The sequence below is a fragment of the Carassius auratus genome, unplaced genomic scaffold (assembly GCF_003368295.1).
Source record: "Carassius auratus strain Wakin unplaced genomic scaffold, ASM336829v1 scaf_tig00048964, whole genome shotgun sequence".
NCBI classification, from domain to species: domain Eukaryota; kingdom Metazoa; phylum Chordata; class Actinopteri; order Cypriniformes; family Cyprinidae; genus Carassius; species Carassius auratus.
Genome location: NW_020527097.1, coordinates 4,351 through 22,591, shown reverse-complemented (window position 1 = coordinate 22,591; position 18,241 = coordinate 4,351). Strand labels below are relative to the sequence as shown.

Here is an 18,241-nt window from a genome sequence, read left to right as displayed (position 1 = left end):
AGGTCACTCACCTCCTCAGTTGCTCTACTGTCTTATGATTTTCGATCTTCTAAAGGTGCTGTTTCTTCATGGCGTGCTTTCATGGCTGTTTCTGGTCTGCTCTGGCTCTGGGAGGACCGACACCAGGCATCTCAAGAATGCTGGAATGTTATTCTTAACCCAAACTCTATTTTTATGTTCTGCAAGGACTAGAATTTGGGTTTTCCTCTCATTTTTGTCTACTTCGAAACTCTCTACCATCTCACTGCAATAAAAATAACTTGAAGTAAACTTGAACTTGGCGTTCATTTAGTGTAAATTAAAGACTCAGGGGTTACTGAACATATATGGTTTTGCCAAGATGTATCAAGTTTTCATCAGTGATGAGACAAGACTTTCTGAATCTTTCAAACAAATGAAATTTTACATTTATTAATTTAGCTGACACTTTTATCCAAAGCGACTTACAATTGCTATATATATCTCTCTCAGAGGTCGCACGCCTCTGGAGCAACTAGAGGTTAAGTGTCTTGCTCAGGGACACATTGGTGTCTCACAGTGGATTTGAACACAGGTCTCTCCAACCAATGGCATGCATCTTATCCACTGCGCCATCACCACCCCAAATAAATAATCACTTTGAAACATGATTCATTACACGGAGAGACTCGAAACAGTAGACTAGTGTCACCTGCTGCTCAAATGCACATGCTCACAGTTTCATAGGACAATTAAATACTTTCACTCCAGACTTTCATCTGCTGATCAATATTACAATGTTGACACAATATTCTCCTGAGGTGTATTCCAGAAAGGAGGTTCAACAAATTCTGAGTTTTTGGTTTCAGAACAGCTGAACAGGGTTAGTTCAATCCACTCTGAGTAGGTTGACTGTGTTTTAGTGCGTGCACCACAACTATGAAAAGACAAGCTCAATGGAGCTCTGAAATTAGGATTCACCATGGCAACAGCTCCTGCCAAAAAGACTTCCGTATTCCCTAACTTTAATTTCTGAATCAATGTTATCAGAGGTGAAAACTAGCAGAGATGTAATTAATTGAACTAATATTAATTTTCATGGTATCACACATAAAAACATTAAATTAGGTAAAGCTTCAAGAGTTAAAATAGTGTAGGCTAACGTTACATGACTTTAATGCTGCAGCTTTTCCCACATAGTCTAATGCTTTATCACATAATTAGATCATGCAACATGATGTTCCCGTGGCTCAGTGGTAAAGCATTGTGTTAGCAGTGCAAAGGTTGTGGGTTCAATTCCTGGGACCACACACAAACTGGTGTAAAAAAACAAATGTATAGACTGAATGCACTGTAAGATGCTTTGGTTAAAAGCGTCTGCTAAATGTAACGTTACATTTTTAAATTAGGGTAATGTAAAACAATACTTCTGTGTGATGACTTCTATTCAGAACCTGCACAAGAGTCACTGACAGGTGACGAGGAGCCACAATACCAATATTAAAATCCAACAGGAAAATGCTTTTTTATTTGTAGAACATAAAGATGACCAATGCAATGCAACCAATGCAACAGTGAATCAATGAACATTATCATTAAAAATGGGACTGTTCAAATAAATATTTATGTATATATGGCAAAATAAATAAATTAAATTAAATCCTCCCCTGATGTAAACCTAACTCCCTGCGAACTAATGCAGCCTCCTCTATGGGATCCTCTTAGGGATCTACAGGATCCCTTATAAAAATGCAAAAAAATGCAAAAAAAAAAAAAAAACATGCCATTCTGTGTCTTCTTGATGAAAATGAAAGTGGTCCGTTGAGAAAAATAATCTGGTTTCGAAGACTATTTTTCTTTCCACACTGAGAATTAATTTTACTTGTTTACCCCAGGACACAAGACTGAATAATTATATATTTTTCTTATATAGAAATTGTGTCATGATTTAAGAATTGTTAGATATTTGTAAGTGTTACTTGAAATAAGGCAAAAATCTCAGCAATAAAAACTCATTTTGAAGAGTGAATGAATCAGGTATTTAAACATTCTTTAAGCTTTAAAAAATGGAAAGAGATACAAAGAAACTCTGGATTTACCAAAGAAAACCTGTTCCCAGGTTCACAGAGGTTTAGTTTTGTCTTTTATTGGAACCGAAAATAAAAAAATAAAAATTTTTCTGGGGTTAACAAACTCTGAGTTTCCAACAAAACCCACTTTCTGGAATACACCCTGAAATTTTCACTGTTTATGATCAAAATACCATTGTTATAAAGTTATTATAACAGATTACATTTAGAGTTGCCTGGAAATATGTTTACTTTAATTAATCATGTCGCAAATTATGTGTTAATCTCTTCAATTAATTCAATGTTTAGTAAAAGTAATTTTAAAATAAAAGTAAATACAAGTCACTAGTCAGATTTAACGATAAAGCAGAGCCTCAATGGAGGGATTACAATAAATTTTGTTATTATACAAAACATAAAACATTTGGACTGTATTTATTAGATACATATTTGTAAAAATTTTTAATAATAAATTAAATTACAATATTTATTTATGTTATATGATAATCTGCGTGACCCCATCATTGAGCTTTCTTTGATGTCATTCCAGGTAATTCCAAATTGATTATTGTCGCAGAAAATGATTTTACCAAGTGAGACATGTTCCTGGGACATCTTTGTTGTCCCTGGAACAACATTGTGATTAACCAATCAGATTTGAAGAACCAGTTTATAGAATATACAATACTTAAAGGTTTTGCGATGTGATATTGTCAGGCTTTTCTATTTACAGCGCAGTAATCGACGACGCATAATATGATGTCATTATAATATAACAATGCAAATTGTAACAATAAAGTTGGCAGCGGCTTCATAAAATAATTTAAAACATTAAAAAACGAAGTATACCTAATGCACATTTCTTTGTTCTTTATTTTCTAGAACAAGAGTTAAAGAACATTGCTGTATTTTTGTGTTTTTAATTAAGAGAAAGTACCCCGCCTCCTTCTCCGACCGACTTCCCACCTCGTGCATACGAACTTCCCAGGAGGACTTGAACTCACCATTAATGCTTCATCATTGGTTGTTAGGCGATGGCGTCATGAGCCGTGGCCCCGCCCCCACGCAGGCGCGTATCTGCCGCACTTCTCTGACGGTCGCGTCTCTGTCCGCTCGGTTATAAAAGCTCGGTTTTTCTGGATTATGTCTGTGTCACCGGACAAACGGCGAAAGATGGAGTCTGCGCTGGAGCAGATCAAGAAATACACTGTGGTCGTTGCAGACACGGGCGACTTTAACGGTACTTTTCTTACAGATTTGTCTGTTAACTTAGTTAATGTTGAGTCAGTTTAGAGCACAGAGAGTTTATAAGCGCTCATGCGTCACTTCATTAAGCGTCGATTAACTTATGCTGAGAAAAAAGTTTGCACGTTATTTGGTTAATGATTACTAAAGCTAACCCACAGGGAGGAACTAGTGTCTTCTCACTTACGGTAAATAGGAAAGCACGTTTTGGTTTAGCGGAACTCATGAAATGGTTACATTTAAATAGTGAGTTAACTAGAGCTGAGTAAAACACGTGATCTCGGTGATTGGTTTAATGCAAACTAAATCTGTGTGATGGAAAAAAAAAATTATACAGTACTCCGTGGAATCATGCCGAGACCCGGAAGCGAAGAGTCTCATCTCATGAATATTAAGCGTTCTACAGAGACGGACTCTCTGATTGGCCGAGAGGCAGATGTTAGAAAGTGGGCGATTGTCACCCGACTAATTACGGAATGCCTTGCTTCTTAATATTAATCTTACTTGCGTTTATTAAAATATTGATACATTTTTATCTGGATTTGGATCGTTTCCTCTTGAAACCGAAAAAACTTTAATGATGGAATCAGATCTTATCGAAGGTGGTTAAAACACGATAATAGTTCAATCACTAATATTGAGGCTAAGCCTTATCTTGATTTATACACGAACTTTGTAAAAAAGTGTTATTTTAGATTGCATTTAAATTAAGTTGTTCTTGACCGTCATTGTAACTCATCAGGACACAGACAGGAGCTTCGGATCACATACAGAGTTGGTTCTTGCATGAATCGCACGGCTGTAACTTGCATCAGATTGATTTCCTTGCCTAACCCTGTCTTGTGAAACTCAGCACTGATCAGTGTTCTCAGAGTTTGTTTTTACTCCAGGAAGAAGTGATTTAATGAAGAAACTGCCCTCTCTGCTGTTTCTGCAGTGTCATGATGAGGCGCTCGATCAATGTGTGTGTGTCAGAGGTGGAAAGAGTACAAAAACATTCTACTCAAGTAAAAGTACCATTACATGAATGAAATTTTACTTAAGTACAAGTAAAAGTACCAGTCTAAAAATCTACTCAAGTAAAAGTAAAAAGTAGCTTGTTTAAAATTAACTCAGAGTAAAAATTACTTGGTTACATTTTAACAGTGATGGGGAGGCAAAAATGGGACCAAGGGTGTCAGACTCAGTTCCTGGAGGGCCACAGTCCTGCACAGTTTAGATATAACCCTAATTAAACACACCTGATCCAGCTAATCTAATCATTTAGGTTTATTTGAAAACTACATGATATGTGTGCTGGAGCAGGGTTAGAACTAAACTCTGCAGGGCTATATGGCCCTCCAGGAACTGAGTTTGACACCCCTGGCACAGGCCTATTAATCTCAAACTAGTTGTTTTTAATTCAAGAAATCAGTTATTTAGAAGAATAAGAAATTTGGGCTGTTTCCAGGCAAATCAGTATCAACAAACTCATCTTTTAATGCAGAGGAAATGCAGAAGCTGCTTCGGAAGTGACATTTAGATGTATTACACTGTTTAGTGCAGGACAAGAATGCATTTAACCTGCAGTTACAAATGCATGAATAATGTTTTGATATACAAGACATAAAATGTTGAATACTCATTTGAAATAAGAAATAAATTATAAAAAAAAAAAAAAATCAAAAGACACTTTAATTGTGAACTTAAAATGGCCAGTATGTGTCAGCAAGTCACTGTTAATAAGTGAGTCATTGCGATTGAACCGAATCATTTAAACGGTTGATTCATTCAGGAACGAAACACTGTCACGTTGCTCAGAGACGTAAAACTGTGCTTCGGTGGCTATGTTTGGAATTATTTTTTGTTGTAAAAATAGAGCAAAAACAGGCAATATGGTATCTAAAACGCAAGTCTCTTAATTAACTTGTTTACTGACCTGTTGTAAAATATATATATATATATATATATATATCTCATGATGATTTTTGGAGGAAAAGACGGCATTCTTTGTGTGATTTTCATTTACTATTTGAAAATTATATATGTACATTTTCTGCCCCTATATCTTCAATTTTGTGATCAGTTTAAATGCATTTTAACAGACTGAATCACAGTGAAAGAACGCACTGTAAATGCACGCGCACATTGTTAAAACAACAATGATATTATAGCAGACCATATATCCCAGATATATCACACACTCCGCACCAGTCTTTTTGGCTAATTTGTGCAAAACCTCTTGCTAAAATGTCAAAGCTTCATTTTAACCACCAATGCAACGATGCAATTATTTAGCTTACTTCTACATGCTTGCGAAGGGTTGATGTCGAGATTTTATAAGCTGCTAGTTTGGTGTCTCTAGGTAAGCACAGCTTACACTGCATAGAGCATAAATATGGCCAGGGGTTCGCTTCATTTCCTTCGAGTTCAACTTCAGAATATGACTGGGTTTCGTTTTCAGCAGTGTCTGCACCACTAACGCCTGTTTTGTCCGTCTGCATCTTTCTTGTGATTTTAGCGCCAGTTTGTTCTCCTGCCCATTATTTACTGACGTAGTTTCCAGGGAGCGAATTATTATTATTATTATTATTATTATTATTTTTATTTTTATTTTTTTACTCCGTAATTAATGTGTTTTAAAATGTAGCGAAGTACAATACTTCAAACAAAATATACTTAAGTAAAAGTAAAATTACAGATTTTAAAAATTACTTTAAAAAGTAGAAGTACACAAAAAAGCTACTCAATTACAGTAACGCGAGTAAATGTAATTCGTTCCTTTCCACCTCTGGTGTGTGTGTGTGTCTCTCTCTCTGTGTGTGTGTCTCTCTCTCTGTGTGTGTGTCTCTCTCTCTGTGTGTGTGTCTCTCTCTCTGTGTGTGTGTCTCTCTCTCTCTGTGTGTGTGTGTGTGTGTGTGTCTCTCTCTCTCTCTCTCTCTCTCTGTGTGTGTGTCTCTCTCTCTCTGTGTGTGTGTGTGTGTGTCTCTCTCTCTCTCTCTCTCTGTGTGTGTGTGTCTCTCTCTGTGTGTGTGTCTCTGTGTCTCTCTGTGTGTGTGTGTGTGGCTATGGCTCGGCTGAAAGCTTATGTATACTAGTACGTGTATGTAAAGGTGTTTTCCTCCTCCTTTAGCTGATGAATGATAAAAACATTGACAATCAGAATCCATGTGTAATACACAAAACCCGTAATGTGTGATTCATTAACAGATCTCTCTCATTATAAAAAAAAAAAAAAAAAAAAAAATTACTCCTGATTTCTGTTTGGGGTGCATTGAAATGAAAATTATTGGCCGAATCCGAACACGGTTTGTCAAGGTTTTATTTTCTTTCTATTGTATCTTGATTGTTACAATCTATTGGCATTAGTTAATATCAAGCTGGTCACATTAATGCATTTGTTCGCTAGTGAAGTTGCAGTGTTAGGAGAAAGCACACTGATATGATGATTCACACATGAATGCTTCATTTAGAGAGCTATAATATTGATCACATTTTCTTTGGGTTTTGCTCTTTTAAACTGAACCTCAAACCCATACATGCTGCTTTTGACCATTCTTGAAGTGAACTTTCGCCCGTTTGGTGATTAAATGATCTGTTTTAGACATCTGCTTGAAATGTGTGTCTCTAGACGCGGCGCTGCACTTTTTGCGACTGCCATATTTTGTTATTTTGATTAAATGATCATCACGTGTTCTAGAATCGAAGCAATTAAAGTGTGAGTATACGTACAATATTCATATGTATGTAATTTCAATGCTATGGCCTTTGTGTAGATGGTTAAAGATGGCCCTCTAGATTAGATTAGGTTAGTTTCAACATTTAACTAATATTTTTAAATGAAGAAGTTGCTTCTGTTAACATTAATGAACTGAAATGATTAATAAATATAATTGATATTCAATATATATTTTATTCCTATACAAAGTATGGTTCAGTCTTTTTTTCTTTAGTTATTTATGTGACCTAGACGTCTTCATGAACACTGAGATTGCACTCGCTGTAATCTTCCTCGTTTGCTCTTCTCCGCAGCTATTGAAGAGTACAAGCCTCAGGATGCCACCACCAATCCTTCTCTGATTCTGGCTGCAGCGAAGATGTCCATCTACCAGCCTCTCGTGGAGCAGGCCATCAAATACGGCATCGCTAACGGCGGGTGAGAGCCCGGAGGACACGGATCTGATCTCTGTCAGTTCCTCACAGGTCTAATGTGTGTCTCTCTGTGATCGCAGGAGTGAGGAGGAGCAGGTGACCAATGCCATGGACAAGCTGTTTGTGAACTTCGGTTTGGAGATCTTAAAGAAGGTTCCTGGCCGGGTCTCCACTGAAGTCGATGCCAGGTAAGAGTGATGTGACCGTAGTGAGGACTCTTCCAGAGCAGTGCTCCGTGACCACACACGAGTGTACTCTATCTAGAAGAGTTTCTAAAAAAAATAATAAATGCTCCCCAATCTTCACATACGGCACAATCATTTTATCTTTGCAGTATAAATGTTCAACATATTTTAACAGGGCAGCTTTCATTATTCCTATTAATAATGAAACGTCACATAAAGAGCGCAGCTGATGACCTTTAAAATGACTCTTGTGTAATCAAGAATATTCCAGTACACTGATTTCTTTTGAATCCTCCGTCCACATTTCCTTGTGTCCTAAAGAGCTGGAGCTGAGACTCGAGGATGAAAGCAGCGCTTGTGTCTGGTGACGGGACACTTCCTGCTGCTCTTCTTCCACACCAATGTTACTGCTCATAATCCTCTTTTTGTGCTGTTGTGCGAACCAGAGATTTACTGATAAACACACACCCAAGAGAGAGACTAAAACACACACATGACTTTTGAATCATCTGTGTGTGTGTGTGTGTGTGTGTGTGTGTGTGTGTGTGTGTGACCCAGGCTGTCGTTCGATAAGGAGGCGATGGTGTCTCGTGCTCGGAGGCTCATCTCTCTCTATGAGGAGGCAGGAGTCAGTAAGGAGCGCATCCTCATCAAACTCTCCTCCACGTGGGAGGGCATTCAGGCCGGACAGTGAGTGTGTATTAAGATTATAAGATGATGTTTGTGTGTCACACATCTTCAGGTGTTGCTTCTGTCTGCCGTCATGACCACAAACACCATGTGAAGCTGACTGCTTCATATACAGCTGTGTTAATAAACTGAGCGAGAGCTGCTCTGCTGACGTGTGTGTGTGTGTGTTTGTCAGGGAGCTGGAGGAGAAGGACGGGATCCACTGCAACATGACTCTGCTGTTCTCCTTCGCTCAGGCTGTTGCGTGTGCAGAGGCTCACGTCACCCTCATCTCGCCCTTCGTGGGGCGTATCCTGGACTGGTACAAAGAAAACACAGACCGCAAAAACTACGAGCCCCATGAAGATCCAGGCATGTTCTCCGATAACAGAAGTTTTATTTTTAGCTCGAAGAGAAACACTCGTCATCTCGTATCCTGCACATAGTGCTCTTTAGGTGTATTGTGAAGCAGGACGCAGTGTCATGTGATCGTGCAGATATCACACACCGGGCGTTTCGTTGTGTGCTCGCCTGCTCTAGTTTAAGGCGGCAGTCCAGATCAGTCAATCTATCTCCATAGAGGGAAACGTTCAGCAATGGACAAAGAGCGCAAAGAGTTCGATGTTGAGCTGAGGCCTGGGCAATAAAGCGCTGTCGGTACACCATCAATAACAAAATAAAGCGCAGGATAGTTTTTTTTTTTTTTTTTTTTTTTTCATTTATAGGAGTGAGAGCTGAAAGAAAACAAACACATGTAGAAATGAGTGAAATGAGTGCCTGCGACTGGGAATCAAAAAAAGGAATATTAGTCAAATTTAAAATAATAATTTTCATTCAGATGCAGAAATGGTAGAATTGAATTCAAGTTGTGCTTCAGGAAGCTAATACACGGTTCACGAGATGTAACCTGATGCAGAGATGAGTTTAGGGTCCTTGTTGCATTTTGATGTTTTTATTTTAATTAGTTGAAGCCACACGATGTGCTGCGGCTGCATTCATCATTCAGAATATAAGAGAAATACATTCACACACAACGCATATTCGGTGCATTTTTGAGACACACAACTGTGACCAGCTACGTTTACATGTAACCAAATAATCCATTTGTAATTGGATTGACGGCTTAATCGGCCTGAAGAACATAATGTAAACACCTTAATCGATACGATTGAGCTCAATCTGAATCAAACTTGAATCAAACCTCCCACCAGTTTTGGATTCTCATCCATAGACACCGGGAGGACCGCAGTAAAGTCCGGTCAAGTCACCTTTATTTATATAGCGCTTTAAACAAAATACATTGCGTCAAAGCACTGAACAACATTCATTAGGAAAACAGTGTCTCAATAATGCAAAATGATAGTTAAAGGCAGTTCATCATTGAATTCAGTGATGTCATCTCTGTATAAATTTTATTTATGGTCTGATAGTCAGATTTCTTTGGCTATAAAATAGCCAGATTTCACACTGTATCATTCTCCATGATTTGTGAATTCAGGTGACGATGTCCTTTGGGCTGAAATCAGTTTTTTTTTTTTCGTTGCCACTCTTAATTGTATAATGCCTATAACTCCATAAGTTGGACTCTTCGAGGAGTGAAACTGGTGTCTTCTTCAGCAGCTTGATATGAATTTTTCACAGCAAAGCTCTTGTCCGTAAACCCCTTGGTAAGTCCGCCAGTAAGGAATGTGAAAGAAAGGCATTCTTCGTGTTTAATGTCTATTACCAATAAACACACAGACTGCTGGAATACAAAAACATTGTTTTAGATTGAGCTCGATTCGTAAAAAACGAACACAATTGCATTTTATTGTGTGGCCGTGTTTCTCTTTGCTCTGCCTCCCGTTTTTTTTTTTTTTTTTTTTTTTTTTTTTTTTTTTGTGTCTCATTGTCATACGGTTGCTGTTCCAGTGAATACCGCTTTCCAATTCATTAGGTAAATGAACTTCTACTCACACCTTTATACAGAACGCCTTTCTTTCACATTCCTTGCTGGCGGATTTACCAAGGGGTTTATGGACAAGAGTTCACAGATCAAGCTGCTGAAGATGACAGCGGTTTCCCTCCTCCAAGTGTCCATCTTTAGGAGTCATAGGCATTAAACAATTAATAGTCGGTACGAAAAAAATAACAGATTTCGGCCCAAAGTACATGGTCACCTGAATTCACAAATCATGGGGAATGATACTCGGTATTATGTGCATGTCTATGACCGCGCACTGTGTATTTATAGCCAAAATAAATATGAATATCATACCGTAAACTATCTTTACTGTGGTACAGGGAAGGGCATTTTTACCGTGTGATAAATATGAGCAGCAGGCACAGCGTTTTATTTTTTTATTTAACCATAAATGGATAAATATTAATATTAATTCTGCTGTTAGAAACAAATAAAGAAACCATGTAGGAGAGTGGTTATTATGTGCAGACGGTAAACTCTATATTTGTACAGTGTGAGCATGTAAAAAAAAATATTAATTATGAAAAATCAAATGTTATTGCACTTTTAAAATAAGTGTTCAATACAGTACTTTTTAATTCATTATTGAATTTTGTGCATATGATTAATCGCAATTAAAACATTTAATCAATGCCCAGCACTACTAATTAGATATAAGTATATAATTATTTTATCAAGCCCTAGTTATAAGTGATTAGGGTTAGGTGTGTGTTTGGAGCATTGAAACATTGTTCTGACTCGAGCTCATGCTTCTGTCTTTCTCTCAGGTGTGCAGAGTGTCACCAAGATCTACAACTACTACAAGAAGTTCAACTACAGGACGGTGGTGATGGGCGCCTCCTTCAGGAACACGGGGGAAGTGAAGGCTCTGGCCGGCTGTGATCTGCTCACCATCTCCCCGGGGCTGCTGGGAGAGCTCAGTCAGGACCACAGCACGGTGACCTGTTCCCTCACGCCGCAGGGAGGTGAGCATCAGCTGACACGTGTCCCTCACGCTGAACCGCCCGCTTCAGATCATTTAAACTCCTCTCTCTTTCAGCGAAGCAGTGCGATCTGGAGCAGGTGCACCTGGATGAGAAGAGCTTCCGCTGGCTACACAACGAGGACCGCATGGCCGTGGAGAAACTCTCTGATGGGATACGCAAATTTGCAGCTGACGCCATCAAACTCGAGACCATGATCAAGGTACAAAAACACATTTTTCTTAACTTGTATCTGAGAGGTGTTTTTTTTTTTTTTTTTTTTTCTGTGATCACATTTGCAGAAATAATGCATATTTGTGAAATGTGATCTGAATGCTTTTGTGACTGTCGACAGTCTCTTAACTCTGTTTGGGTGATTTGAAGCACCTTGACGAGGTGGACTCATGAGACCTGTACTATTATAGCATAGTTGTATGTAGTATTATTAAATGCATTGGGTTAGTCCTTCTTCTGTTTGCACTTTATTTAGGGTGATGTGGGCCTCGGCACATACAGCATCATCTGTTTTTCCTCTGTTTGTTTCAGGAGAGGATGTTTAATGTGAAGAACGGCCAGTAGTGAAGCAGACAGACTCTGACCGTCTCCTCTGATTGGCCGCTTTAACTGCACTCTCTGGGCATGAGATGTGACTGACTTCAGTCTTAAGAATGAATACAGTGTGCTGTGTTTTATAAGCCATTCACTTTTCAACAAGAAACTGATCCTTTAGCCCTTAATGGAGTGTTTGGATTAAACCATAAACCCAGACTAACTCTCGGCAGACCAACAAACTTTGTGCTTTTACTGTAGGACCAATGGCTTTGAAGATAACTGTAGCTTTAATAGTTTGTAACCCACTAGCTCTACCCATTTCTACAAAACTGGCATGGGAAGTGTTGTCTATTCAGCCACCCAGATGTTCTGATGATGAGAAATGAAATTTTATCTGTCATTAAAATCATCTTTTGTCAGCAGAAGTGCTTCATTCCAGCTGTTAGGTTTTCTTTCTTATTTTATTTGTTTGGTCAGTTGGCTTCTTTCAAAGAATATGATCTGTAATCCACATTTTTCCTTGACTGTCTTGAGCATGTTTTGAATATAAATACATCTATGTAGAGCTTTGCTATATTAGTTCAGCCTTTTAAGCAATAAGCCCTAAAATACTGCCTAACAGTGATTTTACTAAATGTGTCTCAGCCAGTCATATCAAAGGCCTGGGGCCTGTACCATGAAGCTGGATTAGTTGGCTAGTCCGCTATGTTTCAGCTTAGTTTCCGCCAACCCTGGGTTTTAGGTGCTATGAAAGTAGCTTGGCTTTAATTGGTGTTCGTTGCCATGGTATCTTACGCTGCATGGTTAACCTGCTCTGGGGCAGGTTATGTTCTGGATTCAAGATCTCAAACTGAAGGTGAACCAATCAGATGTGAGAGAAGTGACACATGTCTGACACAAAGTCACTCCAGTTTATCTTGCTCCAAATTAAAGGTCACTTTTGCTTAAAAAAAAAAAATAGAAGTCTGGCTTTAATGATAGTAACTGAGTCATTTTATGATTTATATAATTATTGTGATTCATATTATTATTTATCTCTTACACACAAGCAATTTTAGTTTAACAGTTATTGTAAATTATTTTAAATAAATATTAATGTATACAGATCATGTAATATAAATAAGCTGTAGTATCAAAAGATTGAACTATTTTAAAAATTACAAATCTGAACTTACATGCTCAAGTCTCTATCACTATATATTTTCAAATTTCACATTTTTCTAAGTTAACAAGTTCCACTTGTGACTACACTGATGGAGCAAGATCATTTATTTTATCAGTCCTCATTCATTTTTCATGTAAATTTGTCATTCTTCAATCTCTTAACCTTTAGCAAAACCTTTAACCTTTAGTTTTGAATCTCGCTGGGTCTCTCGCGAGAAGTAAATCAAACTTCCTTGGTGTTGCAAGGCTCATGATTGGCTGTTCGCTAGTGATGTCACACATTCATGTTCTCGCGCTCCACAAACTCAGGATCAAAGCCTGAATTGACAAAGAAAGTTGATTAACAGCATCATGGTACCAACAAAGCCGGTTTGGAGAGGTTTGGTTTTGTGACCTCAAAACTAATCCTGTAACTCTCAATTTGTTCAGTTACCATCATAGTACAGGCCCCAGATGTGCTTAGTAATACAGTGTTGAAGATCTCAAGATGACTTGAATAAGTTTCCCTGACAGGAATATGTTTGTGTATTATATGTAGTTCTACCTCATTACTTTTGTGATAATAGGTTAGTTTTATTATTTTTAGCAATTATTTTTATGATGTTCAAAGTTAAAGTGTTTAATACTGTGATTTATTAGGGTCCGAGTGCCAATGGTGCAAGGAACCTGTTGTACCTGCCGCGTTTCTTCTCCAAAGTAAATGCTGTTTTTGAGGGCATAAACATGCTTGTAAACTCACAAAACTTTGCACGCGGATAATAACTGGTGAAAATGTAATTCTGAAATGGGTTTCAGAACTGGCTGTGGAACAATACCTGCAAAAAAATATCTTGGAGCCCGAGTGTGGCATGACATTAGACTCGATTAATAGCATGCACAGTTATTCATGTACTTCATACATTAACTTGTAGTTTTCAAGTACAATACTTGTTTTTATAGAATTGATGGGATTGTGAGATTTTTTTATTTTTTATTATTGATTCGCTGGTGAGGTGATTTAAAACTTTGACGAAAAACACCATTATGCAAATGCTCCTGAGGCCTGAAAGCTCTTCTTCCAGAATGAACGAGTGAGCAGATTACATTCAAGAAGAAAAACTAGATGTCGTTATGACGCTCTATTGTCTCTGCTGCTCTCCGTTTCTCTCTAAGCTACTGAGACTTTCTGTTTGAAAAGAAAGATAACACCGCTTTGCTGTTCAGCTTGTTAGGGAAAACTTAAGAAAAGCTATTATTATTTTAAAAGAAAAAAAATATTTTTTATAATAAATGGATTTTCTTGGTAGGTCACATTTAATTCGTTTAATTAATAGAGGCACTGGAGGGACATTTAAGATACCAAAAAAAGAGAGAAAAAAACAACAACTAATGTTTTGATCATGGCTGAGCAAGGAAAAAGCACTTGCTGTTTTTATTTTCCCCACAATATTGGGATTCATTTCTGAGTGTGCTAGCTATGTATTCAAATTATTATAGTTATCAATAATTCACATCAGTAAAAGTGCTTACTATACAAATCATTGTCTCTAAATAATTACATGATTTGTTCTCTTTTCACCAGTCGGAGATCACTAAAAATAACATTAAAGAGGTGTGTGAACTTGCAAGCACGATGTCAGACACTGTAATATGCTCTGGTCCCCTCCCTGCTTACCGTGGTGACGAGATGCAGAGCAGATTGTCATCACTCAATGGCTGGATGTCTAAGTGGTGCCCACAGAATAACATAGGTTTCATAGACAATTGGACGAGCTTTTGGGGAAGACCTGACCTGTTGAAAAGAGATGCTCTTCATCCCTCTTGGGGTGGAGCTGCTCTTCTCTCTAGAAATATGGCAAATAGTCTTAGTGTTTATACTTGACTAACTGGGGCCCAGGTCAGGAAGCAGACAGACTGGCTAAACCGACCGTCTGCTAGCTGCCTCCCGTCACAGAGGTCAGCTAATTCTTAGCACATAGAGATTTCGCAGAGGGCAGACTTCAAGTATAACTCGTTTGAAGTAATGGTGCTTCATTTAACATTATCCAGAGAAACCAATGTTAATGAAAAATACCGTTATGTTTGTACTGGCTACTCTATACAGGCCACCAGGGCACCATACAGACTTTATTAAAGAGTTTGGTGATTTTACATCCGAGTTAGTTCTGGCTGCAGATAAAGTCTTAATAGTTGGTGATTTTAATATCCATTTCGATAATGAAAAAGATGCATTGGGATCAGCATTTATAGACATTCTGAACTTTATTCGGGTTAGACAACACATTTCAGTACTTACTCATTGTCGAAATCATACTCTAGATTTAATACTGTCACATGGAATTGATGTTGATTGTGTTGAAATTATTCAGCCAAGTGATGATATCTCATACTGTACATGATATTCATGTACTGTTTGAGTACATAAATTACTCCGGGATATTGGTTTGTTTGAACTCAGAGGGAGTGTCAGCCGCATTAAAAAAGTTAACAGCTTAAGTAATTTGTGGATTAATAAGTATTAGAGATGCGAACCTTTTTAAAACTTTTCAGTTCGATTTGGTGAACTGAATGATTCGTTCGCGAACCGGATACCCAGACTGCTTTGATTTGAACTCTCTCTCACACGGACACGGAAGAGAAGACAATGCTGAATAAAGTCGTAGTTTTTGCTATTTTTGAACCAAAATTTATTTTCTATGCTTCAAAAAATTCTAACGGACCCTCTGATGTCACATGGACTACTTTGATGATGTTTTTCTTACCTTTCTGGACATGGACAGTAGACCGTACACACAGCTTCAATGGAGGGACTGAGAGCTAAAATATCTTGAACTGTGTTCCGAAGATAAAAGGAGGTCTTACATGTTTGGAACAGCATAAGGGTGAGTCATTAATTACATAATTTTCATTTTTGGGTGAACTAACCCTTTAAAGAGATGAGTCTTTAATCTAGATTTAAACTGCAATAGTGTATATGCCTCCCAAACAATGTTAGGTAGATTATTCTAGAGTTTAGGCACCAAATAGGAAAAAAATGTGCCGCAGTTGATTTTGATATTCTAGGTATTATCAATTGCCTGAGTTTTGAGAACGCAACGGACGTAGAGGATTATAATGTAAAAGGAGCTCACTCAAATACTGAGGTGCTAAACCATTCAGGGCTTTATAAGTAATAAGCAATATTTTAAAATCTATACGATGTTTGATAGGGAGCCAGTGCAGTGTGGACAGGACCGGGCTAATATGGTCATACTTCCTGGTTCTAGTAAGAACTCTTGCTGCTGCATTTTGGACTAGCTGTAGTTTGTTTACTAAGTGTGCAGAACAACCACCCAATAAAGCATTAAATGGATTGATTTTTAGACTGTATGTAAGCAGCTTTCTCTTCTGTAAAGGAAATTATAATGATATTTTAACTGATGCTGATGTTGTACAGAGCTAACATTACATCGGAAGGAGACATATATTGTTTTTGGTTGCTTTATTTTTAGAAAGGACCTCTACATCCCTGAAAGACAGTGGAGACCAGGACAACTAGAGCCCCAGATACAGATCCCCTGTAAAGCCCTTGTTTCAGGCGACCACCAGGACAAGACCACAAGAAACAAATTATTTTTCTGCAAAATCTGAGTAATTAAACTGCAGCCTGTAATTGAACTGCTGGTTTCATCTGGCCAGAGGAGAACTGGTCTCCGAACTGAGCCTGGTTTCTCCCAAGGTTAGGGTTAGGGTAAGGAACGAATGAGACCCAGAAGCTGAAACATAGTTCAACGTCGGTAAATGCACTGTCCTTCTTATACTCCTGATGGCCACCTGTTTTCACCGTTCGAGCAGAGCCCCACAGCCCAGGCCCACAACACCCCCCCAATAAAATGAGACTTCAAATTAATATGCTATTATAATCATTATTTATATTATAAAAAATAATTTTGTAGGTTTCAACCATTAGTGGTAGAATGGGTACGTTTTAGGTGTAGTGTGGTTCTGCTGGTTAGGTTTAGGTGCGGTGTGGTTGTCCTGGTTAGGTTTAGGTGCGGTTAGGGTTAGGGTTAGGGTTAGGGTATATAGGGTAAAATGCGAAATTGCACCCCCCTATAGGGTGGGGTGAGTTAGGTTAGGGTTAGAGTTATGGTTAGGAACGAATGAGATCCAGAAGCTGAAACATAGTTCAACGTCGGTAAATGCACTGTCCTTCTTATACTCCTGATGGCCACCTGTTTTCAACGCTCGAGCAGAGCCCCACAGCCCAGGCCCACAACACCCCCCCAATAAAATGAGACTTCAAATTAATATGCTATTATAATCATTATTTATATTATAAAAAATAATTTTGTAGGTTTCAACCATTAGTGGTAGATTGGGTAGGTTTTAGGTGTAGTGTGGTTCTGTTGGGTTAGGGTTAGAGTTAGGGTTAGGGTAAGGTTAGGGTTAGGGTTAGGTTAGGGTTAGGGTTAGGGTTAGGTTAGGGTTAGGGTTAGGTATAGAGATAAAAACGAGTTTCACCCTCATTAATTCCACCCTCATTAGCATATGCGATCTGATTGGCCAAAGCTTACCTGTCCGTATCTTTTGAAGCGTAGGTCCGATGTGCACATAACCGGTATCGTTGGATTCAGAAGGCGGCCTTCTTTCAGGTAGCGTGGATCTATGGAAGAAAGGATGTCGTTTTCAAATCCAATGTGACCGTACATCAGTCTAAAGCGTGACAAAAAGGAAGCCAGTCATCGATAAAAACAAGAAATACATCCAAACGAAATAACCCGTCAAATCATTTGTCTTTTTAGGAACAAGGTATCACTAGCCTGAATAAAAATAGTTTTCCAGCCAGTTCGTGTGCGTCTGTGTGTTTTGACTGCATATGCGTGTGAGTGTGCACACGTGCGTGTGAGTGTGCACAGGAGTGTACGTGTGTGTTTGTGAAAGAGAGAGAGAGTGCATCATTAAAATTAGACTGGAAAGATGTCTTTGAGTGAAGTCATCCGCTCAAGAGCTCCGCCTGGAGTGTCAAATCCTGCTAAAATATTGGAATCCTTATCAGTTTTTTACACATGGCTATTCACAGTTTTATCCAGGAGAGGGCGACCGAGAAGCCAAGGGTTATATCCTGGAGAATATGATATTAGTTTTATGATATTTCTGTACAGAATTTGATGAAGTGTCTGGTTAATAAAGGTTTACAGAGTCTAGGGACTGGCACGTTTAAAAACGGTGGGGCCAGGGGTCAGTGGGTTACGGTCAGTGGGGCTAAGGCTAGCAGTTTTGTTTGGGGCTAAGGCTAGCAGTTTTGAGGGTTAAGGTTTAGGGGCTAGTTTGGGGTCAGTTGCAGCTAGGTATAGAGATAAAAACGAGTTTCACCCTCATTAA

At 38.4% G+C, this 18,241-nt stretch overlaps 2 protein-coding genes across 3 annotated transcripts in view; one reads left to right on the top strand and one right to left on the bottom strand.

Annotated features, from left to right (window-relative positions):
• Nucleotides 1-3,050, bottom strand: part of LOC113089237 (tetraspanin-4) — a 29,534-nt gene extending 26,484 nt beyond the window's left edge. Inside the window, exon 1 of one of the 2 annotated variants that reach the window (XM_026255964.1) lies at nucleotides 3,032-3,050. The gene's annotated coding sequence lies outside the window, so the exon portion shown is untranslated. Of the gene's footprint in view, nucleotides 1-11; nucleotides 132-3,031 lie in introns of those variants that run through there. The other variant, XM_026255963.1, reaches the window with a different exon arrangement.
• Nucleotides 3,051-3,081: 31 nt separating this feature from the next.
• LOC113089236 (transaldolase) lies at nucleotides 3,082-12,167 on the top strand. Its single transcript, XM_026255961.1, has 8 exons — nucleotides 3,082-3,267; nucleotides 7,284-7,407; nucleotides 7,484-7,591; nucleotides 8,147-8,278; nucleotides 8,454-8,629; nucleotides 10,988-11,185; nucleotides 11,260-11,405; nucleotides 11,729-12,167. Exons 1-8 carry the CDS (start codon nucleotides 3,171-3,173, stop codon nucleotides 11,759-11,761), a joined length of 1,014 nt encoding a protein of 337 aa, XP_026111746.1. The 5' UTR covers nucleotides 3,082-3,170; the 3' UTR covers nucleotides 11,762-12,167.
• The last annotated feature ends 6,074 nt before the right edge of the window (nucleotides 12,168-18,241 follow it).